This window comes from Scyliorhinus torazame, chromosome 27, assembly GCF_047496885.1.
Source record: "Scyliorhinus torazame isolate Kashiwa2021f chromosome 27, sScyTor2.1, whole genome shotgun sequence".
Lineage (NCBI taxonomy): Eukaryota > Metazoa > Chordata > Chondrichthyes > Carcharhiniformes > Scyliorhinidae > Scyliorhinus > Scyliorhinus torazame.
This window is the reverse complement of record NC_092733.1, coordinates 222,008-246,169: the sequence shown is the minus strand read 5'-3', so window position 1 is coordinate 246,169 and position 24,162 is coordinate 222,008. Positions and strand designations below refer to the sequence as shown.

General features: G+C 52.6%; 1 protein-coding gene across 1 annotated transcript in view; it reads right to left on the bottom strand.

Annotated features, from left to right (window-relative positions):
• Positions 1–5,554: 5,554 nt before the first annotated feature.
• Positions 5,555–24,162, bottom strand: part of LOC140403109 (phospholipid phosphatase-related protein type 5-like) — a 103,101-nt gene continuing 84,493 nt past the window's right edge. Inside the window, 2 exon segments of the mRNA XM_072490734.1 lie at positions 5,555–9,797; positions 10,493–10,611. Coding sequence (XP_072346835.1) covers positions 9,692–9,797; positions 10,493–10,611 — 225 coding nt within the window. The 3' untranslated portion in view covers positions 5,555–9,691.

The window sequence follows — 24,162 nt, the reverse complement described above, 5'->3', positions numbered from 1 at the left end:
GCCCCTGTGTCGTCTCCACTGCCCCCAGATCTTCAACGTCGCCGCCACCACCGGACTCGTGGTGTACCTTGTCGGCGAGAGCGGCAGCGGTGCCGTCGCCAGCGCCCCCAGGCTCGTGCCCACACTGGACGCCATCTCCAACCTCTTCCACGCCGCCTCCTCTCCCTCTATTACCCACTTAGGGATCATCGCCCCATTGGCTGCCCAATAATAGCCGCACAAATTCGGCAGCGCCAGCCCTCCCTGTCACTGCTACGCTTCAGAAACACCCTCTTTACCCTCGGGGTCTTATTTGCCCACACGAAACCCATGATGCTCCTACCTACCCGTTTAAAAAAGGCCTTGGGAATCATACTGGGAAGGCACTGGAACACAAAGAGAAACCTCGGGAGGACCATCATTTTAACCGACTGCACCCTGCCCGCTAGCGAGAGTGGCAGCACATCCCATCTTTTGAAATCCTCCTCCACCTGCTCCACCAACCGCGTCAAATTGAGCTTGTGCAGGGCCCCCCAACTCCCAGCCACCTGGATCCCTAAGTACCGAAAGCTCCTTTCCGCCCTCTTCTACGGTAGGTCGTTATCCCTCTTCCCTGGTCCCCTGGATGCACCACAAAGAGCTCACTTTTCCCTACGTTGAGCTTATACCCCGAGAAGTCCCCAAACTCCCTTAGGATCCGCATGACCTCCGGCATCCCCTCCACTGGATCTGCCACATACAGCAACAGGTCGTCCGCATATAGCGACACCCGATGTTCCTCTCCCCCTCGGACCAGTCCCCTCCATCTCCTGGACTCCCTTAGTGCCATGGCCAAAGGCTCTATTGCCAATGCAAACAACAAGGGGGATAGGGGGCACCCCTGCCTCGTCCCTCGGTACAGCCGAAAGTACTCCGACCTCCGCCGATTCGTAGCCACACTCGGCACCGGGGCTCTATATAGCAGCCTGACCCAGCTGATGAACCCCTCCCTGAACCCAAACCTCCGCAACACTTCCCAAAGATACTCCCACTCCACCCGGTAGAAGGCCTTCTCCGCGTCCATAGCTGCCACTACCTCCGCTTCTCCCTCCACCGAGGGCATCATAATCACATTGAGGAGCCTTCGCACATTAGTGTTTAGCTGCCTGCCCTTCACAAATCCCGTCTGGTCCTCATGAATCACCCCCGGGACACAGTCCTCAATTCTCGTAGCCAGCACCTTAGCATCCACATTGAGGAGAGAGATCGGTCTATATGATCCACACAGCAGTGGGTCCTTGTCCCTCTTCAGGATCAGAGACATCAGCGCCCCGGACATTGTCGGGGGCAAGGTCCCCCCCTCCCTCGCCTTATTGAAAGTCCTCACTAGCAACGGGCCCAGCAGGTCCACATATTTCCTGTAAAACCCGACCGGGAACCCATCTGGCCCCGGGGCCTTCCCTGCCTGCATGCTCCCCAATCCTTTAACCAGCTCCTCCAGCCCAATTGGCACCCCCAAACCAACCACCTCCTGCTTCTCCACCCTCGGGAACCTCAATTGATCCAAAAATCGTCGCATCCCCTCTTCCCCCGCTGGGGGCTCAGATCTGTACAGATCCCCATAGAAGTCCCTAAATACCTCATTTATTCTCACTGCACTCAGCACCGTATTCTCCCCTCTATCCTTAACTCCACCTAGCTCCCTCGCTGCCTCACTCTTACGAAGCTGATGTGCCAGCATCCGACTCGCCTTCTCCCCATACTCATACGTCGCCCCCTGCGCTTTCCTCCACTGTGCCTCTGCTTTCCCCGTGGTCAACAGGTCGAACTCCGCCTGGAGGTTCCGTCGCTCCCTGAGTAGTCCCTCCTCGGGGGCCTCTGCATATCTCCTGTCCACTCTTAAGATCTCCCCCACCAACCTCTCCCTCTTCCTGCCCTCTCTCTTCTCCCTGTGGGCCCTGATGGAAATTAGCTCTCCCCTGACCACCGCCTTCAGCGCCTCCCAGACTACCCCCACCTGCACCTCCCCGTTGTCGTTGGCCTCCAAGTATCTCTCAATGCACCCCCGCACCCTCCCGCACACCACCTCATCCGCCAATAATCCCACATCAAGACGCCACAGTGGGCGCTGGTCCCTCTCCTCTCCTAAGTCCAGCTCCACCCAATGCGGGGCGTGGTCCGAGATGGCTATAGCCGAATATTCCGTTCCCTCCACTTTCGGGATTAGCGCCCTACTCAAAATGAAAAAATATATCCGGGAGTAGGCTCTGTGGGCGTGGGAAAAGAATGAAAATTCCCTGGCCAGCGGCCTGACAAACCTCCATGGATCCACTCCCCCCATCTGGTCCATAAACCCCCTGAGCACCTTGGCCGCAGCCGGCCTCTTACCCGTCTTGGACCTAGAGCGACCCAGTGCTGTGTCCAGCACCGTGTTGAAATCCCCCCCCCCCCCCGCCCCATTATCAAGCTTCCTACCTCCAGGTCCGGAATCCGACCCAGCATGCGTTTCATAAATCTGGCATCATCCCAGTTCGGGGCACATATGTTTATCAGTACCACCCGCACCCCCTGCAACCTACCGCTCACTATCACATATCGACCTCCATTATCTACTACAATATTCAGTGCCTCGAATGACACCCGCTTCCCCACCAGTATTGCAACCCCTCTGTTCTTCGCGTCCAACCCTGAATGGAATACCTGTCCTACCCATCCCTTTCTCAGCCTAACCTGATCTGCCACCTTCAAATGTGTCTCCTGGAGCATAACCACGTCTGCCTTCAGTCCCTTTAAGTGCGCGAACACCCGGGCCCTCTTGACCGGCCCGTTCAGGCCCCTCACATTCCAAGTTATCAGCCGGATTGGGGGGCTGCTCACCCCCACCCCCACCGCCGACTAGCCATCTCCTTTTCTAGGCCAGCCACATGCCCGCGCCTCCCGCACCCCCCAGACGGCGGACCCCCGCCCCGACCACCTCTCCTACTTCCAGCTCCCCTTTGGCCCATGCAGCAGCAACCCTATACCGCCCCTCTCCCCCCTCCCCCCGCTAGATCCACATCTAGCCCTTTTGCTCCCCCCATAACACTCCCGTAAGTCAGCTGACTCCTGCTGACCCCGGCCCCTCCTGCCATTCCATCGCCCCCCCCCCCCCCCCCCCCCCAGTGTGAGAATCTCCCGTCCCCCTCCCTGGCAGTCAGTGTGCGCTCCTCTCCAGCACCGCTCATCCCACCCCCCCGTCCTTCCCTAGCACGGGGAAAAAGCCCGCGCTTTCCTGAGCCGGCCCCACCCCCTCTGGCGCAGCACCTTTTGCGGCCTTACCCCAATTCCCCATCCCTGGGCCCCACTCCCTCTCTTCCTTCGTGGGGGTCTGCCCCTCCAACACCGACGCCCACACTCTCCCACAGTCTCCCCATCCAATCCCTTCATCCATCCCCATCCAGCACCCAAACCAGAGGAACATTCCCTAAACGTAGTTAACACTATATACACAGTAAACATCCCCCCACAACAAACCCTCAATCTGAGTCCAACTTTTCAGTCCGTATAAAGCTCCATGCCTCATCAGGCGTTTCGAAATAGTCTATCTATTCGAAATCGCGCTGGCAGCAGCATCCCGAACTTCACCCTTTCGATGGAGCACCGCCTTAGCCCGATTAAAACCCACTCTCTTCTTAGCCACCTCTGCACTCCAGTCCTGGTAGATTCGGATCTCCGTATTCTCCCACCTGCTGCCCCGCTCTTTCTTGGCCCATCTCAAGACACTCTCTCTGTCCATAAAGTGGTGAAACCTCACCACTACAGCCCTTGGCAGCTTGTTGGCCTTGGGTCTCTTTGCTAGGACCCAGTGCGCCCCATCTAGCTCCAGGGGCCTCGGGAAGGCTCCCGCGCCCATCAGCGAATTGAGCATCGTGCTCACATATGCCCCGGCATCGAGCCCCTCCACTCCTGCAGGGAGACCCAGAATCCGAAGATTCTTCCTCCTCGACCTATTCTTCAGGTCCTCAAATCTTTCCGCCCACCTCTTGTGCAGCGCCTCGTGCACCTCCACCTTCACCGCCAGGCCCAAGATCTCGTCCTCGTTCTCCGAGGCTTTTTGCCGCACCTCCCGGATCGCCGCCCCTTGGGCCTTCTGGGTCTCCACTAGCTTCTCAATCGCCGCCTTCATTGGCGCCAGCATTTCGGTATTCAGCTCCTCAAAGCAGCGTTTAAGAAACTCCTACTGCTCCCGCGACCACTGCGCCCATGCTGCTTGGTCTCCACCCGCCGCCATCTTGTTTTTTCTCCCTCTCACTTTTCGCTGCTCCAAGATCACTTTTTTCACCGCCCCACTCCTGGTCCAATCCATATAATGTCGGGGGAACCTTGCTGTCACCTTCCCACACTGGAAGCCGTTGAACAATTGCCGTTGGGGCCCCTCTAGAGAGCCCAAAAATCCGTTCCCGGCGGGAGCTGCCGAACGTGCGACCTACCTAGGCATAGCCGCAACCGGAAGTCCTCTTTTACCTTTTCTTCTTGTATGTTCCTCGCAGAATTCTTGGAATTTGTCCAGGACTGCCTGGAAGTCACCCTTGTTCTGCCCCTTTGAGTATTTGAAGGTCTGGAAGACTTCAGCTGCTTCTGGACCCGCGATGGTAAGTAGAAGCTTTATTTATTCTGCATCCGCCACACCATCTAAGTCGGACGCTACCAGGTAGATCTCGAATCTGTGCCGGAACCAACGCCAGTTTTCACTGAGATTGCCTTGGTACTGGAGCTGCTGTGGAACCGGAATCTTGAACATCATTTTGCCTGGCTGCTGTTGTTGGTTGTCACTGTTTGCTGAGTTGAAACGATATGGATTTAACAGTCACTCACTGGAACCATGTTTTGTTCTGCTCTTGTCGCATAAGCTGCTTCCTTGATGTGCACTCTGACAAAGGAAGGTTCAGACTTGGAGATAGCTTTAACACGTTTATTGAACTATTAACACATGAATAGGATGGGAATAGAGGGATACGGACCCCGGAAGTGGAGAAGATTGTAGTTTAGTCGGGCAGCATGGTCGGCACGGGCTTGGATGGCCAAAGGGCCTGTTCCTGTGCTGTACATTTCTTTGTTCTTTGTTCTTTGACACCCAGCTATTCCCCACCTCATGCCAGCTACTTCTCACTTTAAAAAAAATAAATTTAGTGTACCCAATTATTATTTTCCCCAATTAAGGGGCAATTTAGCGTGGCCAATCCACCTACCCTGCACATCTTTGAGTTGTGGGGGTGAAACCCATGCAGACACGGGGAGAATGTGCAAACTCCACACGGACAGTGACCCAGGGCCGGGATCGAACCCGGGACCTCGGTGCCGTGATGAGCGCCACCATGCTGCCGTACTCCTCACTAATACCCAGCTATTCTCCACCTGTTGTTTACATCGACTTCAGTAAAGCCTTTGACAAGGTGCCTCATGGCAGACTGGTGAAGTCACATTTGTTATGGTCCAAGGTTTAATAAACTCCAAAGTATATTATGGAGTTCCCCTGACCCATAAGTGTTTATTGGTTTTGGCTGGGATAGCAGAAGAACCTCCCTTTCAGGAGTTAGTCAACAGACTTCTCAGGCACTTTTAATCAAAAAAACAAGCTTTATTCTCAGAACTTAGTTAACATTTGTATAAATACACACAGCAAGAACTTTTATCAACTACAAACATAAAGACCCCACACAGCTACAGTAATCTATGTATCACCCTTAATGGATTCCCCCTTAACTGTTCCAATTCAATAACAAAATCCAAGTGAAACCAGAAACCCCTTTTCAAAGGCGTGGCTCAGCACACGGCACTCTCACTGGTATAAAACTTGTTATTGATGCTCTGTTCCCCTTTCCAAACAGCAGGTTGGAATTCCTTCCACAAAGCAATTATCTCTTTTAAGTTACCAAGCAGTCTGGAAATAGCTTTTAAAATGAAGATAGAGAGGCAGGCCAAATAAACTTCTGTTCTCTGGCTAAGTCCACAGCAACCAAATGGGAAGTGTAACCAAAAAACAACAACTCCTAGAGCCAAAGCGCAGCTCCACCCACACAATGACATCACTGAAATCATGTGATAAAACAAAAACCTTTCTTGAAGGGACACTCCCATTGACACACTGCATCAGAAGTGAGGTGGGAAGATGGATACAGAAGTGGCTCAGTCACAGAAAGCAAAGGGTAGCAGTCACGGTGGAGGAAGAAGGAACACATTTTCGAAGCACCATTTTAGAAAGTGGCATCATCGGAACAAATGCGACGGAGGCGAAGGAGTTGAGAGAAAGGGATGGAGTCCTTACAGTGTGTAGGATGCGAAGAGCTGCAGTCCAGATAGCTGTGAGAGTCAGTGGGCTTGTTGTGGATATTAGTGGATAGTCTATTGCCGGAAATGGAGACAGAAAGATCAATGAAGGGAAGGGAAGTGTCTGAGATGGCCCAGGTGAAAGTGATGGAGGGGTGGAAACTGGAAGCGAAGTTGATGAATTTTTCCAGGTCCAGGCGAGAAGCAGCACCAAAATAGTCATCAATGTACTTTGATGACAAAATAGTCATCAATGAACACAAATGTGTTCCTTCTTCCTCGACCGTGATTTCCCACCTACAGTTGTGGACTGAGCCCTCAACAGTGTGCGGTCCATCTCCCGCGCCACTACCTTCGCCCCCTCCACTCCCTTCCAGAACAAGGATAGAGTCCCCCTCGTTCTCACATTTCATCCCACCAGCCTCCGTATGCAAAGCATAATCCTCCGCCATTTTCGCCAACTCCAGCGTGATGCCACCACCAAACACATCTTCCCTTCACTCCCTCTGTCAGCATTCCGCAGAGACCATTCCCTCCGAGGTAATCTAGTCCACTCCTCCACCATACCCAGTACCTCTCCCATCACCCATGGCACCTTCCCATGCAATCGCAGAAGGTGTAACACCTGCCCCTTCTTCCATGGTTAAGCAGCGTTTCACTTGCACCTCTTTCAATTTGGTCTCTTGCATTCACTGCTCCCAATGTGGTCTCCTCTATAGTCGGCCTATCTACATATTGAGTCAGGAATCCTTCCTGTACACACCTGACAAAATCTGCTCCATCCAAACCATTTGCACTAAGGAGGTTCCAGTCAATATTAGGGAACTTGAAGTCACCCATGACAACAACTCTGTTACTTCTGCACTTTTCCAAGATCTGCCGCCCAATCTGTTCCTCTATCTCACTGCTACTATTGGGGGGTCTACAGAAAACTCCCCATAGTGACTGCTCCTTTCTTGTTTCTGACTTCCACCCATACTGACTCAGTAGACAAACCCTCCTCAACTACCTCCTTTTCTGCAGCTGTGGTGCACTCCCTAATTAACAGTGCCACTCCCCCTCCTCTTTTACCTCCCTCCCTATTCTTCTGAAAACATCTAAACCCCGGAACATCTAACAACCATTCCTGCCCCTGTGAAATCCATGTCTCCGTAATGGCCACAACATCGTAGTTCCAAGTACTGATCCATGCTCTAAGTTCATCTCCCTTATTCCTGACACTCCTTGCATTGAAACAGACACACTTTAACCCATTCCACTGAGTGCAACTTTGCCCTATCAACAGTCTATCCTTCCTCACAGGCTTGCTGCACATTATTTCTGCCTGTTCAACAGCTACCCTATCCTCTGATCCATAGCTCTGGTTCCCGTCCCCCTGCCAAACTAGTTTAAACTCTCCTGAAGAGCTCTAGCAAACCTCCCACCCAGGATATTGGTGCCCCTCCAGTTTGGGTGCAATCCGTCCTTCATGTAGAGGTCCCACCTTCCCCAGAAGATATCCCAATGATCCACATATCTGAAGCCTTCCCTCCTGCACCAGCCCTGTAGCCACGAGTTCAGCTGCACTCGCTCTCTGTTCCTTGCCTCACTTGCATGTGGCACCGGTAGCAATCCTGGGATCACTACTCTGCTTGTCCAGCTCTTTAGCTTCCAACCTAACTCCCTAAAATCACTTTTTAGATCCTCATCCCTTTTCTTACCGTTGGTGCCTATGTGACCACCACTTCTGGCTGCTCCCCCTCCCCCTTAAGAAACCTGTAGACTCGATCCGAGACATCCTGACCCTGGCACCTGGGAAGCAACATACCTTCCGGGAGTCTCGCTCGCGACCATAGAATCTCCTATCCATTCCCCGGACTATTGAGTCTCCTATCACTATTGCTGTTCTATTCTCCCCCCTTCCCTTCTGAGCCACAGAGCCAGGCTCAGTGCCAGACACCTGGCTGCCAGGGCCTTCCCCCGGTAGGTCATCCCCCCCAACAGCATCCAAAACGGTATGCTTGTTTTGAAGGGAAACGGCCACGAGGGATCCCTGCACTGTCTGCCCATTCATTTTCTTTCCCCTGACTGTAACCCAGCTACTCTTGTCCTATACCTTGGGTGTGGCTAGGTTGAAGATAGGTTGGAGACTTGGGCAGAGAAATGGCAAATGGAGTTTAATCCGGGAAAATGTGAGGTAATGCATTTTGGTAGGTCTAACATAGAGGGCAAATATACAGTAAATGGCAACACTCTTAGGAAGATCTGGGAGTGCAGGTCCACAGATCTTTGAAAGTGGCAACACAAGTGGTCAAGGTAGTCAAGAAAGCAGACGGAATGCTTGCCGTCATTGGACGGGGCATCGCGTATAAAAACTGGCAAGTCATGCTACAGTTGTATGGAACCTTGGTAAGGCCGCACTTGGAATACTGCGCACAATTCTGGTTACCACACTACGACAAGGATGTGGAGGCTTTGGAGAGGGTGCAGAGGAGGTTTACCAGCATGTTGCCTGGTCTGGAGGGTGCTATCTATGCGGAGTGTCTGAATAGACACGGACTGTTTTCATTGGAACGACGGAGGTTGAGGGGCGACCTGATAGAGGTCTACAAGATTATGAGGGGCATGAATAGAGTGGATGGGCAGGCACTCTTTCCCAGGGTGGAGGGGTCAGTCACCAGGGGGCAGAGGTTTAAGGTCCGTGGGGCAAAGTTTAGAGGAGATGTGCGAGGCAGGTTTTTTACACAGAGGGTGGTGAGTGCCTGGAACTTGTTACCAGGGGAGGTTGTGGAAGCAGATACATTAACGGTGTTCAAAAGGCATCGCGACAAACACATGGATAGGACGGGTATAGAGGGATACGGCACAAGGAAGTGCTGAGGGTTTTGGCCAAGGTCATGACCGGTACAGGCTTGGAGGGCCGAAGGGCCTGTTCCTGTGCTGTATGCTCAGCTATTCCCCACCTGACACCCAGCTATTCACCACATGATGCCCGGCCATGCCCTGCCTAGCACCCAGCTATTCTTCACCTGTTTCCTATTGATGCTTTGGTTTCTTGCTGTGATAACTTACATCGAAGATGAAATAAATTGCAGAGTTCCTGTTGATGCAGATTACCCACAATCTGCTGGAAGGAGTGGTGAGGAGATGTGTACAAAATTGCTCCTCAATCCAATAAAATAACCCAGAGACTCTGCTAACTACTCGATTCAAGTCTAACAACAGCTAGACTGAATTGTTCATATTATCCTGGTCTGGGGCATCGACACAGAGGGCGGGGTTTGGTAATATGACCAAATTAGGGGATTGATAAAAACAGATGATGTTACAGGCAAATGTTTCTACTTGCTTGACAATCACAAGACTCAGTTCTACTGCAATGAGACTGCTGCTCTATGGAGACGGACCATGCAATACTCCACACACATCGGACTGCTCCATCTGCAACTCAAACTTCACTCATCACTGATTGGGTGGCGATCAGCACATCTGGTGTTGAGGGGAAGAAAGTGGAGGGTCGTTCATGTACCTTCTGCGAATGCAACTGGATAATTCTGAAAACACAAAGGTTCAGACTGAAATCATGTTCATCGTGATTAAGGTCTCGCCATCAAAGTGTAACAGAGTAAAAATGCAGAGGAATGATCATAGCTACAGGAGACACTAAGTCCAGCTCAAGTGTTTCTGGAGTGTGTTCATTACTGTATTTGTTTATTGGTATCCTCATGTTTGACTGCACAAAGCGGACATGAGCAGTTGCTGCCATGAAATGCTAACAGGACCAATTCATGGAGCCAGCAGAGGTTCAGCCAGGAGGTGCATAAATGTAATTAAAGAAGGTCTTTAGTTGTCATAACCATAAGCAGATCAGCACCAAATACTGGCCTCGTCAGTAAACAGGCATTGTAGTTTTCAAGGCTTCATTAGAGAATTCAGTGAAAAAAATTACATTGTACTGGACAAAGTAATTAAAAGGTTTTTGAAGTTGCTAATGTTTCAGGAGGATGGATAAGATCATTGCCTAATTGGAGGTAAATAATGTTGAATTCTTGCAGCCTGGTTTGCTGCCAAACTCATTCTCACTTCCTGAGGAGTTCAATGATCATTAGTGAAATTGGCTGCAATTCTATATTTTTCGTCCAGACGTTTAGTTTGTGGAGGGGGAGCAGCGAAGAGACGAGACGGCCTCTCAGCCGTCACTCTGCAGGTTTCCTATGGGTCACGACCTCTTACCTGAACAACACTTAACTTTTCTAATGGACTTTCCACACATGGGAGAGCGAGCATCACACAACCCGGCTTCGGCACACGATACGCTTTCTTACACACCGGATTTGGGCTCTTAAAATTGTACACAACACAGCACACCTGTAAGAAGTTAATGGAGAGTCTTAGAACTTATTATTTGTTCCCAGTGAAAACATAGTTATTTTCAAGTATGCTGTAAGCAAAAGAACTCATATTCTGCTGAATTATTCAAGCCATTCAACATGGAACACCCCTACTGGGTAATTTGTTTACTGTTACCCAGTGGGTAATCCGTACCCCGCTGAATAACACATTTGTACAGTAACAAGCATAGAATCACTACAGTGCAGAGGTGGCCATTCGACCCATCGAGTCTGCACCAACCCTCTGAAAGAACACCCTACCGAGGACTAGTCCCCTGCCCCATCCTCGCAACCCCACCTAACCTGCACATCTTTGGACTGTGGGAGGAAACCGGAGCACCCGGAGGAAACCCATGCAGACACGGGGCGAACGTGCAGACTCCGCACAGGCAGTGACCCGAGCCGGGAATCGTACCTGGGTCCCTGGAGCGGTGAGGCAACAGTGCTAACCACTGTGCTACCGTGCTGCCCTTTTCCTGTTAAGCAATGACTTTGTACATTTTCACATTCAGCAATCTTTATCCTGCGAAATAAACATCAACAGAACAAGTTACAAATCACTGAGCTAATCTACTGGCATATTTTGGAGAACGTTGTAGGACGAAGATTGCCATTAATGTCTGCTCAGCCTTGCAGCCTCAAACACCTTTCCATTTATTGATAACCCTTTCTCTTCAAAGTCGGTTATTGATTTTTTGGGTACTCCAGAGATCTGTTTGTAGGATTATCGGCAATAGAAGCGGGAATAAGTCATTTGGCCCCTCAATATTGCTCTTCCATTCAAATCGACCATGCCTGATCTTTTAAATGCTATTTTCCTGCACTTTCCCCTGTCCCTTGATATCTGAAAATCTATCCAGCCTTGAACATACTCAATGGCTAAGCCTCCACAGCCCTTTGGGGTCGAAAATTCCAAAGATTCACCACTTTCTTCCTGAAGAAATTCCTCCTCATCCCAATCCTAAATGACTGCCCCGAATTCTGAGACTACCCTCTGGTTGTCAAATCCCCTCCCAGTCAAGGGAAAGATCCTTCCTGTGTCTGTCCTATTGAGCCCTGTAAGAATTTTGCACACGTTGATGAGATCACCTCTTTTTCTCCTAAGCTGTAGAGAACACAGGCCCATTCTCTTCAATCTCTCCTCATAAGACAATCCCACCATCCCACAGTTCCTCCTGGTCAAGCTTCATTTATCGTGCCTGAGCTGAGGAAAAACCTTTTCATCCAGAGAGTGGTGGGAATCTGGAACTCGCTGCCTGAAAGGGTGGTAGAGGCGGGAACCCTCACAACATTTAAGAAGCATTTCGTTGAGCAGTTGAAATGCCACAGCACACAGGGCTACATAAGACCATAAGACATAGGAGTGGAAGTAAGGCCATTCGGCCCATCGAGTCCACTCCACCATTCAATCATGGCTGATTTCAACTCCATTTACCCGCTCTCTCTCCATAGCCTTTAATTCCTCGAGAAATCAAGAATTTATCAACTTCTGTCTTAAAGACACTCAACGTCCCGGCCTCCACCGCCCTCTGTGGCAATGAATTCCACAGACCCACCACTCTCTGGCTGAATAAATTTCTCCTCATCTCTGTTCTAAAGTGACTCCCTTTTATTCTAAGGCTGTGCCCCCAGGTCCTAGTCTCCCCTGTTAATGGAAACAACTTCCCTACGTCCACCCTATCTAAGCCATTCATTATCTTGTAAGTTTCTATTAGATCACCCCTCAACCTCCTAAACTCCAATGAATATAATCCCAGGATCCTCAGGCGTTCATCGTATGTTAGGCCTACCATTCCTGGGATCATCCGTGTGAATCTCCGCTGGACCCGCTCCAGTGCCAGTATGTCCTTCCTGAGGTGTGGGGCCCAAAATTGCTCACAGTATTCTAAATGGGGCCTAACTAATGCTTTATAAAGCTTCAGAAGTACATCCCTGCTTTTATATTCCAAGCCTCTTGAGATGAATGACAACATTGCATTTGCTTTCTTAATTACGGACTCAACCTGCAAGTTTACCTTTAGAGAATCCTGGACTAGGACTCCCAAGTCCCTTTGCACTTCAGCATTATGAATTTTGTCACCGTTTAGAAAATAGTCCATGCCTCTATTCTTTTTTCCAAAGTGCAAGACCTCGCACTTGCCAACGTTGAATTTCATCAGCCATTTCTTGGACCACTCTCCTAAACTGTCTAAATCTTTCTGCAGCCTCCCCACCTCCTCCATACTACCTGCCCCTCCACCTATCTTTGTATCATCGGCAAACTTAGCCAGAATGCCCCCAGTCCCGTCATCTAGATCGTTAATATATAAAGAGAACAGCTGTGGCCCCAACACTGAACCCTGCGGGACACCACTCGTCACCGGTTGCCATTCCGAAAAAGAACCTTTTATCCCAACTCTCTGCCTTCTGCCTGACAGCCAGTCGTCAATCCATGTTAGTACCTTGCCTCGAATACCATGGGCCCTTATTTTACTCAGCAGTCTCCCGTGAGGCACCTTATCAAAGGCCTTTTGGAAGTCAAGATAGATAACATCCATTGGCTCTCCTTGGTCTATTTGTTATCTCTTCAAAGAACTCTAACAGCTTTGTCAGGCACGACCTCCCCTTACTAAATCCATGCTGACTTGTCCTAATCCGACCCTGCACTTCCAAGAATTTAGAAATCTCATCCTTAACAATGGATTCTAGAATCTTGCCAACAACCGAGGTTAGGCTAATTGGCCTATAATTTTCCATCTTTTTCCTTGTTCCCTTCTTGAACAGGGGGGTTACAACAGCGATTTTCCAATCCTCTGGTACTTTCCCTGACTCCAGTGACTTTTGAAACATCATCACCAACGCCTCCACTATTTCTTCAGCTATCTCCTTTAGAACTCTAGGATGTAGCCCATCTGGGCCCGGAGATTTATCAATTTTTAGACCTCTTAGTTTCTCTAGCACTTTCTCCTTTGTGATGGCTACCATATTCAACTCTGCCCCCTGACTCTCCGGAATTGTTGGGATATTACTCATGTCTTCTACTGTGAAGACTGACGCAAAGTACTTATTCAGTTCCTCGGCTATTTCCTTGTCTCCCATCACAAAATTACCAGCGTCATTTTGGAGCGGCCCAATGTCAACTTTTGCCTCCCGTTTGTTTTTAATGTATTTAAAGAAACTTTTACTATCATTCCTAATGTTACTGGCTAGCCTACCTTCAAATTTGATCCTCTCTTTCCTTATCTCTCTCTTTGTTATCCTGTTTGTTTTTGTAGCCTTCCCAATCTTCTGACTTCCCACTACTCTTTGCCACTTTATAGGCTTTCTCTTTTGCTTTGATGCATTCCCTAACTTCCTTTGTCAGCCATGGCTGCCTAATCCCCCCTCTGATAACCTTTCTTTTCTTTGGGATGAACCTCTGTACTGTGTCCTCAATTACTCCCAGAAACTCCTGCCATTGCTGTTCTACTGTCTTTCCCACTAGGCTCTGCTCCCAGTCGATTTTCGTCAGTTCCTCCCTCATGCCCCTGTAGTTACCTTTATTTAACTGTAACACCTTTACATCTGATTCTACCTTCTTTCTTTCAAATTGGAGATTGAATTCGACCATATTATGATCACTGCCTCCTAAGTGCTCCCTTACTTTAAGATCTTTAATCAAGTCTGGCTCATTACATAACATTAAGTCCAGAATGGCCTGTTCCCTCGTGGGCTCCATCACAAGCTGTTCCAAAAAGCCCTCCTGTAAACATTCAATGAATTCCCTTTCCTTGGGTCCACTGGCAGCATTATTTACCCAGTCCACCTGCATATTGAAGTCCCCCATGATCACTGTGACCTTGCCTTTCTGACATGCACTTTCTATTTCGTGGTGCATTTTGTGCCCCCAGTCCTGACCACTGTTAGGAGGCCTGTACATAACTCCCATTATGTTTTTTTGCCTTTGTGGTTCCTCAACTCTACCCACACAGACTCCACATCATCCGACCCCATGTCGTTTAGTGCTATTGTTTTAATTTCATTCCTAATTAACAAGGCAACCCCGCCCCCTCTGCCCACCTCTCTGTCTTTTCGATAGGTTGTGAATCCCTGGATGTTTAAATGCCAGTCCTGAACCCCCTGCAACCATGTCTCTGTGATGCCTACCACATCATACCTGCCAGTCACAATCTGGGCCACAAGCTCATCTACCTTGTTCCGTACACTGCGCGCATTTAAATATAGCACCTTTAATTCTCTAGTGACCGTCCCTTTTTGTTTTCTTAGTGTGGTGGACCTTGGTTTACTGAGCCTTTCCATACACTGTGTCATATTTTGTGGGATGGGGACTATTGTACCCTCTCCTGAGTTCTGTCTTTTCGTGCTTTTTTGTATTCCTAAGCAGCTACGCTTCCCACTGATTACTTCACCTCTTGGTTCCCTGACTTTCCCTTCCCCCCCAATCTTTAGTTTAAAGTCCTATTGACCACCCTATTTACTCTTTTCGCCAGAACACTGGTCCCAGCTCGGTTCAGGTGGAGACCATCCCAACGGTATAGGTCCCCCCTGTCCCAAAACTGATGCCAGTGTCCCATGAAAAGGAACCCCTCATTCCCACACTACTCTTTCAGCCACGTGTTAACTTCCCTAACTCTTGCCTCCCTATGCCAATTTGCACGTGGCTCGGGCAGTAATCCGGAGATTATGACCCTTGAGGACCTCTTTTTAAAAAAAAATTTGAATCCTAGCTCTTTATAATCTCTAAACAGGTCCTCTTTCCTAGACTTGCCTATGTTGTTGGTACCGACATGGACCACAACAACTGGATCCTCCCCCTCCCTCTCCAGTATCCTTTCAAGCCGGTCAGAGGTGTCCCGCACCCTAGCACCGGGCAGGCAACATACCATGCGGGACTCTTTATCCTGCTCACAAAGGATACTATCTATCCCCCTGATAATAGAATCCCCTACAACTACCACTTGCCTATTTACTCCCTCCCCTTGAATGGCCTGCTGAACCATGGTGCCTTGGTCAGCTGACTCATCCTTCCTGCATCCCTGTTCGCCATCCACACAGGGAGCAAGTGCCTCATACCTGTTGGACAGAGTCAAAGGCTGAGGCTCCTGAGTTCCTGATTGCTGGTTCCCTTTACCTGCCTGACTTGCAGTCACACCCTGCTGTCCCTGGCCACTGGCAGGATTTAAACTACTTACTCTGACAGGTGTGACTGCCTCCTGAAACACAGTGTCCAGGTAAGTCTCCCCCTCCCGGATGTGCCTCAGTGTTTGAAGCTCAGACTCCAGCTCATCAACTCTGAGCCGGAGCTCTTCGAGCAGCCAACACTTACTGCAGGTCAAGTGCTGGAAAATGGGATTAGGGTGGGTGCTGGTTGGTAGGCGTGGATATGATGGACCGAAGGGCCTCTTTCTGTGCTGTAAACCTCAATGACTCTCTGACAAACTGTACAAAATACTCCACGTGCAGTGTTACCAAGGTGCTATACAATTGCAGCAAGTCATCTTTACACCTGCACTCACATTTTCTTGCAATAAAGGTGAAGTGCCCCAGCTGGGACCTGTACAATCGGGACGGTTTACATCTGAACCAGAGCGGGACCAACATCCTTGCTGGCGGGTTTGCTACTGTTGTTGGGAGGAGTTTAAACTAATTTACAGGGGGAGAGGACGCAGACTGTGAGCAGAATAGGGACAGAGTATAACACAGAAAAGGAATGAGGTCAGAGGGAATATAGTGGTAGTAAGTTTCAGGAGAGTGAGACAAGGCTGAATGGCCTCCACTTTAATGCCCGGAGTATTACAGGTAAAACGGATGAGTTAAGGGCGAGCGTTGACACGTGGAATTATGATATAGTAGCCATCACGGAGACATGGTTGAGGGAGGGGCAGGATTGGCAGCTTCATATATTCGGGATACAGAATCTTCACGAGGGGCAGGGGAGGGGGCAAAAGAGGGAGAGGCATTGCACTATTACTTAAGGAGTCAATTACTGCAGTAAGGAGAGATGATATCTTGGGGGTGGGGTTAAATGAAGCTTTGTGGGTAGAGTTTAGGAATAAAAAAGGGACAGCCACATTGGAGAGGCAAGGTTTGATCAGGGATAGTCAGCATGTCTTTGTCAGAGGGAGCTCATGCTTAACAAATTTGATTACATTCTTTGAGCATGTGACTAAGTGTGCAGATGAGGGTGGTGCAGTTGATGTAGTTTACATGGATTTCAGCAAAGCATTGGAGACTTATAAAGAAGGCAAATACACATGGGATACAGGGGAACCTGATAAGGGGAACTCAAAGCTGGCTGAGCTGTAGGAGCCAGAGGGTGATGACAGACGGCTGCGTTACTGACTGGGAGCCAGTGTCCAGTGGGGTACCACAGGGATCTGTGCTGGGTCCCTATTATTCATCATTTATATAAGTGATATAGATGACAATGTGGGGGGATAGGATCAGTACGTTTGCGGCTGACATAAAGATTGGCCGAGTGGTTAACAGTGAGGTTGAGTGTCTTGGGTTACAGGAAGATGTAGACGTGATGGTCAAACGGGCGGATGGAATTTAACCCTGAAAAGTGTGAGGTGTTACACTTTGGAAGGAGCAATTTGACAAGGGAATATTCAATGAATGGCCTGACACTGGGAAGTCCTGAAGAACAAAGAGACCTTGGTGTATTTGTAAATAGATCTCTAAAGGCAAAGGGCAGGTTAATAGGGGGTGAAAAAGCAGTTGGGACACTTGCCTTTATTAATCGAGGCATAGATTACAAAAGCAGGAAGGTCATGTTGGAGGTGTGTAGAACATTGGTGAAGCAAAAGTTGGAGTACTGTGTGCAGTTCTGGTCGCCACATTACAGGAAGGATAATAATAATAATCTTTATTGCCACAAGCAGGCTTACATTAACACTGCAATGAAGTTATTGTGAAAAGCCCCTCGTCGCCACATTCCGGCGCCTGTTCGGGTACACTGGTTTAGCACACTGGGCTAAATCGCTGGCTTTTAAAGCAGACCAAGGCAGGCCAGCAGCACGGTTCGATTCCCTGACCAGGCGCCGGAATGTGGCGACTAGGGGCTTTTCACAGTAACTTCATTTGAAGCCGACTTGTGACAATAAGCGATTTTCATTTCATTTTGTCAAACCTGGGGCTGGTTTCTCCACCGGCCGGCGGGATTCTCCATTTCGACGGCCGGTCGATGGGGTTTCCCATTGTGGGGCAGCCCCACGCCGTCGGGAAACCCCCGGGCTGCCGGCAAAATGGAGAATCCTGACGGCGGAGAGTTCAGCCCTAATGACGCCAACGGAGAATCCGTTGATTTTACGACAGAAGAACTGGATGGGTTGGGCTACCATTGAGGAGCGAGCACCAGGGCCATGCGGAACACACCCGAATCCACTGAAGAATGGTGTAGGATTCGCCGGGTCCGTGATTGACACTCAATAGGCTGACAAGCTGCAGCCGCACATACACATTACATTACTCACACACACGTATTCCAGCCAACAAGATGGCACTAGTTGTGCTGGAGCGCGCCCATACAGCTAATGGGTCGGCTGGGACCAGAGGGAACCTATAAGACCATAAGACATAGGGGCAGAATTAGGCCACTCGGCCCATCGAGTCTGCTCCGCCATTCAATCATGGCTGATATTTTCTCATCCCCATTCTCCTGCCTTCTTCCCGTAAACCCTGATCCCCTTATTAATCAAGAACCTATCTATCTCTGTCTTAAAGACACTCAGTGATTTGGCCCCCACAGCCTTCTGCGGCAAAGAGTTCCACAGATTCACCACCCTCTGGCTGAAGGAATTCCTCCCCATCTCTGTCTTAAAGGATCGTCTCTTTAATCTGAGATGGTGTCCTCTGGGTCTAGTTTTTCCAACAAGTGGAAACATCCTCTCCATGTCCACTCTATCCAGGCCTCGCAGTATCCTGTAAGTTTCAATTCGATTCTGGGGAGACACCTGTATGACCCTTGGCGCTAGGTTTAAAGTGGACTGTTAGCGGTGTGCGCAGCTGCATGGCTGCATTGCTGGCTGCGGCCATAGTGCTCCGTGCCCGTCCACCCTGACCCCACAGCCCACCTCCTGGCCACCCCACGATACTCCCCCCGGCCCTGGAAGAAGCCCCCCGGCCAGCGGCACAACTGTCAGCGAACTATGTCAAAGTTCGACACTCTCTGTACCCCTCTCTCTCCCTCAGTCTCCGTATCCCCCTCTCCCTCTCCCTCAGTCTCCGTATCCACCTCTCTCTCTCCCTCAGTCTCCGTACCCCCTCTCCCTGTCCCTCAGTCTCCGTATCCCCTCTCGCTCTCCCTCAGTCTCCATACCCCCCTCTCGCTCTCCCTCAGTCTCCGTATCCCCCTCTCCCTCTCCCTCAGTCTCCGTACCCCCCCTCTCTCTCCCTCAGTCTCCGTACCCCCCTCTCGCTCTCCCTCAGTCTCCGTATCCCCCTCTCCCTCTCCCTCAGTCTCCGTACCCCCCTCTCTCTCCCTCAGTCTCCGTACCCCCCTCTCGCTCTCCCTCAGTCTCCGTACCCCACCTCTCTCGCTCCCTCAGTCTCGGTACCCCCCTCTCCCTCTCCCTCAGTCTCCGTATCCCCCTCTCCCTCTCCCTCAGTCTCCGTACCCCCCCTCTCTCCCACAGTCTCCATACCCCTCCCTCTCCCTCAGTCTCCGTAACCCACCTCCCCCTCTCCCTCAGTCTCCGTACCCCCCTCTCTCCCTCAGTCTCCGTACCCCCTCTCCCTGTCCCTCAGTCTCCGTATCAACCTCTCCCTCTCCCTCAGTCTCCGTATCCCCCCTCTCTCCCTCAGTCTCCGTACCCCTCCCTATCCTCAGTCTCCGTATCCCCCTCTCCCTCTCCCTCAGTCTCCGTACCCCCCTCTCTCCCTCAGTCTCCGTACCCCTCCCTCTCCCTCAGTCTCCGTACCCCACCCCTCTCTCCCCCTCAGTCTCCGTACCCCCCTCTCTCCCTCAGTCTCCGTACCCCCTCTCCCTGTCCCTCAGTCTCCGTATCCCCCTCTCCCTCTCCCTCTCCCTCTGTCTCCGTACCCCACCTCTCTCTCCCCCTCAGTCTCCGTACCCACCCCATCTCCCTCAGTCTCCACACCCCCTCCCTCTCCCTCAGTCTCCGTATCCCCCTCTCTCACCCTCAGTCTCCGTATCCCCCTCCCCCTCTCCCTCAGTCTCCGTAACCCCCCTCTCTCCCTCAGTCTCCGTATACCCCTCTCTCTCTCTCCCTCAGTCTCCATATCCCTCCTCTCCCTCAGTCTCCATATCCCACTCCCTCTCCCGCAGTCTCCGTATCCCCCTCTCTCTCCCCCTCAGTCGCCGTACCCCTCCCTCTCCCACAGTCTCCGTATCCCTCCCTCTCTCTCCCTCAGTCTCTGTACCCCCATCTCCCTCTCCCTCAGTCTCCGTATACCCCCTCTCTCCATCAGCCTCCGTACCCGTCTCCCTCTCCCTCAGCCTCCGTACCCCTCCCTCCCCCTCGGTCTCCGTATCCCTCCCTCTCCCTCAGTCTCCGTACCCCTCCCCCTTCCTCAGTCTCCGTATAGCCCCTCTCTCCCTCAGTCTCCGTACCCTCTCTCTCTCCCTCAGTCTCCGTATCCGCCCTCTCTCCCTCAGTCTCCGTATCCCCCTCTTTCCCTCAGTCTCCGTACCCTCTCTCTCTCCCTCAGTCTCCGTATCCGCCCTCTCTCCCTCAGTCTCCGTATCCCCTCCCTCTCCCTCAGTCTCCGTATCCCTCCCTCTCTCTCCCTCAGTCTCCGTACCCTCTCTCTCTCCCTCAGTCTCCGTATCCGCCGTCTCTCCCTCCGTTTCCGTATCCCCCTCTCCCTCTCCCTCAGTCTCCGTAACCCCCCTCTCTCCCTCAGTCTTCGTATACCCCTCTCTCTCTCTCCCTCAGTCTCCATATCCCTCCTCTCCCTCAGTCTCCGTATCCCCAGCCCTCTCCCGCAGTCTCCGTATCCCCCTCTCTCTCCCCCTCAGTCGCCGTACCCCTCCCTCTCCCACAGTCTCCGTATCCCTCCCTCTCTCTCCCTCAGTCTCTGTACCCCCATCTCCCTCTCCCTCAGTCTCCGTACCCCCCCTCTCTCTCCCCCTCAGCCTCCGTACCCCTCCCTCCACCTCAGCCTCCGTACCCCTCCCTCCCCCTGAGTCTCCGTATCCCTCCCTCTCCCTCAGTCTCCGTACCCCTCCCCCTTCCTCAGTCTCCGTATCCCCTCTCTCCCTCAGTCTCCGTACCCTCTCTCTCTCCCTCAGTCTCCGTATCCGCCCTCTCTCCCTCAGTCTCCGTATCCCCCTCTCTCCCTCAGTCTCCGTACCCTCTCTCTCTCCCTCAGTCTCCGTATCCGCCCTCTCTCCCTCAGTCTCCGTATCCCCTCCCTCTCCCTCAGTCTCTGTATCCCTCTCTCTCTCCCTCAGTCTCCGTATCCCCTCTCTCTCCCCCTCAGTCTCTGTACCCCTCCCTATCCCTCAGTCTCCGTATCCCCCTCTCTCCCTCAGTCTCCGTCTCCCCCCTCTCTCTCTCCCTCAGTCTCCGTATCCCCTCTCTCTCCCTCAGTCTCCGTATCCCCCTCTCTCCCTCAGTCTCCGTACGCTTCTCTCTCCCTCAGTCTCCGTATCCCCTCTCTCTCTCTCCCTCAGTCACCGTACCCCCCTCTCTCTCCCTCAGTCTCCGTATCCCCCCTCTCTCTCCCCCTCTGTCTCCGTACCCCTCCCTCTTCCTCAGTCTCCGTATACCCCCTCTCTCCCTCAGCCACCGTACCCCTCCATCTCCCTCAGTCTCCGTATTCACCTCTCTCCCTCAGTCACCGTATCCCTCCCTCTCCCTCAGTCTCCGTATCCCGCTCTCTCCCTCAGTCTCCGTACCCCTCCCTCTCCCTCAGTCTCCGTATCCCCCTCTCTCCTTCAGTCTCCGTATCCCCCTCTCTCCCTCAGTCTCCGTACGCTTCTCTCTCCCTCAGTCTCCGTATCCCCTCTCTCTCTCTCCCTCAGTCACCGTACCCTCTCTCTCCCTCAGTGTCCGTACCCCCCTCTCTCTCCCTCAGTCTCCGTATCCCCCCTCTCTCTCCCCCTCTGTCTCCGTACCCCTCCCTCTTCCTCAGTCTCCGTAACACTCCCTCTCCCTCAGTCTCCGTATCCCCCCTCTCTCTCCCTCAGTCTCCGTATCCCACTCTCTCTCCCCCTCAGTCTCCGTACCCCTCCCTCTCCCACAGTCTCCGTATCCCTCCCTCTCTCTCCCTCAGTCTCCGTACCCCCATCTCCCTCTCCCTCAGTCTCCATACCCCCCTCTCTCTCCCCCTCAGTCTCCGTACCCCCCTCTCTCTCCCTCAGTCTCCGTATACCCCCTCTCTCCCTCAGCCACCGTACCCCTCCCTCTCCCTCAGTCTCCGTATCCCCCTCTCTCACTCAGTCTCCGTATCCCTCCCTCTCCCTCAGTCTCCGTATCCCCCTCTCTCCCTCAGTCTCCGTACCCCTCCCTCTCCCTCAGTCTCCGTATCCCCCTCTCTCCTTCAGTCTCCGTACCCCCTCTCTCTACCTCAGTATCCGTATCCCTCCCTCTCCCTCAGTCTCCGTATCCCCCCTCTCTCTCCCTCAGTCTCCGTATCCCCCCTCTCTCTCCCTCAGTCTCCGTACCCCCCTCTCTCTCCCCCTCACTCTCCGTACCCCTCCCCCTTCCTCAGTCTCCGTATAGCCCCTCTCTCCCTCAGTCTCCGTATCCCCCCTCTCTCCCTCAGTCTCCGTATCCCCTCCCTCTCCCTCAGTCTCTGTATCCATCCCTCTCTCTCCCTCAGTCTCTGTACCCCCATCTCCCTCTCCCGCAGTGTCCGTATACCCCCTCTCTCCATCAGCCTCCGTACCCGTCTCCCTCTCCCTCAGTCTCCGTATCCCCCTCTCCCTCTCCCTCAGTCTCCGTACCCCCCCTCTCTCTCCCCCTCAGCCTTCGTACCCCTCCCTCCCCCTCAGTCTCCGTATCCCCCTCTCTCCCTCAGTCTCCGTATCCCTCCCTCTCCCTCAGTCTCCGTACCCATCCCCCTTCCTCAGTCTCCGTATATCCCCTCTCTCCCTCAGTATCCGTACCCTCTCTCTCTCCCTCAGTCTCCGTATCCGCCCTCTCTCCCTCAGTCTCCGTATCCCCCTCTCTCCCTCAGTCTCCGTACCCTCTCTCTCTCCCTCAGTCTCCGTATCCGCCCTCTCTCCCTCAGTCTCCGTATCCCCTCCCTCTCCCTCAGTCTCCCTTTCCCTCCCTATCTCTCCCTCAGTCTCCGTGCCCTTTCTCTCTCCCTCAGTCTCCGTATCCGCTGTCTCTCCCTCCGTTTCCGTATCCCCCTCTCCCTCTCCCTCAGTCTCCGTAACCCCCCTCTCTCCCTCAGTCTTCGTATACCCCTCTCTCTCTCTCCCTCAGTCTCCATATCCCTCCTCTCCCTCAGTCTCCGTATCCCCCTCCCTCTCCCGCAGTCTCCGTATCCCCCTCTCTCTCCCCCTCAGTCGCCGTACCCCTCCCTCTCCCACAGTCTCCGTATCCCTCCCTCTCTCTCCCTCAGTCTCTGTACCCCCATCTCCCTCTCCCTCAGTCTCGGTATACCCCCTCTCTCCATCAGCCTCCGTTTCCGTCTCCCTCTCACTCAGTCTCCGTATCCCCCTCTCCCTCTCCCTCAGTCTCCGTACCCCCCTCTCTCTCCCCCTCAGCCTCCGTACCCCTCCCTCCCCCTCAGTCTCCGTATCCCCCTCTCTCCCTCAGTCTCCGTATCCCCCCTCTCTCTCCCTCAGTCTCCGTTTCCCACTCTCTCTCCCCCTCAGTCTCCGTACCCCTCCCTCTCACACAGTCTCCGTATCCCTCCCTCTCTCTCCCTCAGTCTCCGTACCCCCATCTCCCTCTCCCTCAGTCTCCGTATACCCCCTCTCTCCCTCAGCCTCCGTACCCCTCTCCCTCTCCCTCAGTCTCTGTATCCCTCTCTCCCTCTCCCTCAGTCTCCGTACCCCCCTCTCTCTCCCCCTCAGTCTACGTACCCCCCTCTCTCTCCCTCAGTCTCCGTATACCCCCTCTCTCCCTCAGCCACCGTACCCCCCCTCTCTCCCTCAGTCTCCGTACCCCTCCCTCTCCCTCAGTCTCCGTAACCCCCCTCTCTCTCCTTCAGTCTCCGTATCATCCGCTCCCTCTCCCTCCGTCTCCGTATCCCCCTCTCTCCCTCAGTCTCCGTCTCCCCCCTCTCTCTCTCCCTCAGTCTCCGTATCCCACTCTCTCCCTCAGTCTCCGTATCCCCCCTCTCTCCCTCAGTCTCCGTATCCCCTCCCTCTCCCTCAGTCTCCGTACCCTCTCTCTCTCCCTCAGTCTCCGTATCCCCCTCTCTCCCTCAGTCTCCGTCTCCCCCCTCTCTCTCTCCCTCAGTCTCCGTATCCCACTCTCTCCCTCAGTCTCCGTATCCCCCTCTCTCCCTCAGTCTCCGTATCCCCCTCTCTCCCTCAGTCTCCGTATCCCCCTCTCTCCCTCAGTCTCTGTCGCCCTCCCTCTCCTTCAGTCTCCGTATCCCCCTCTCCCCCTCAGTCTCTGTC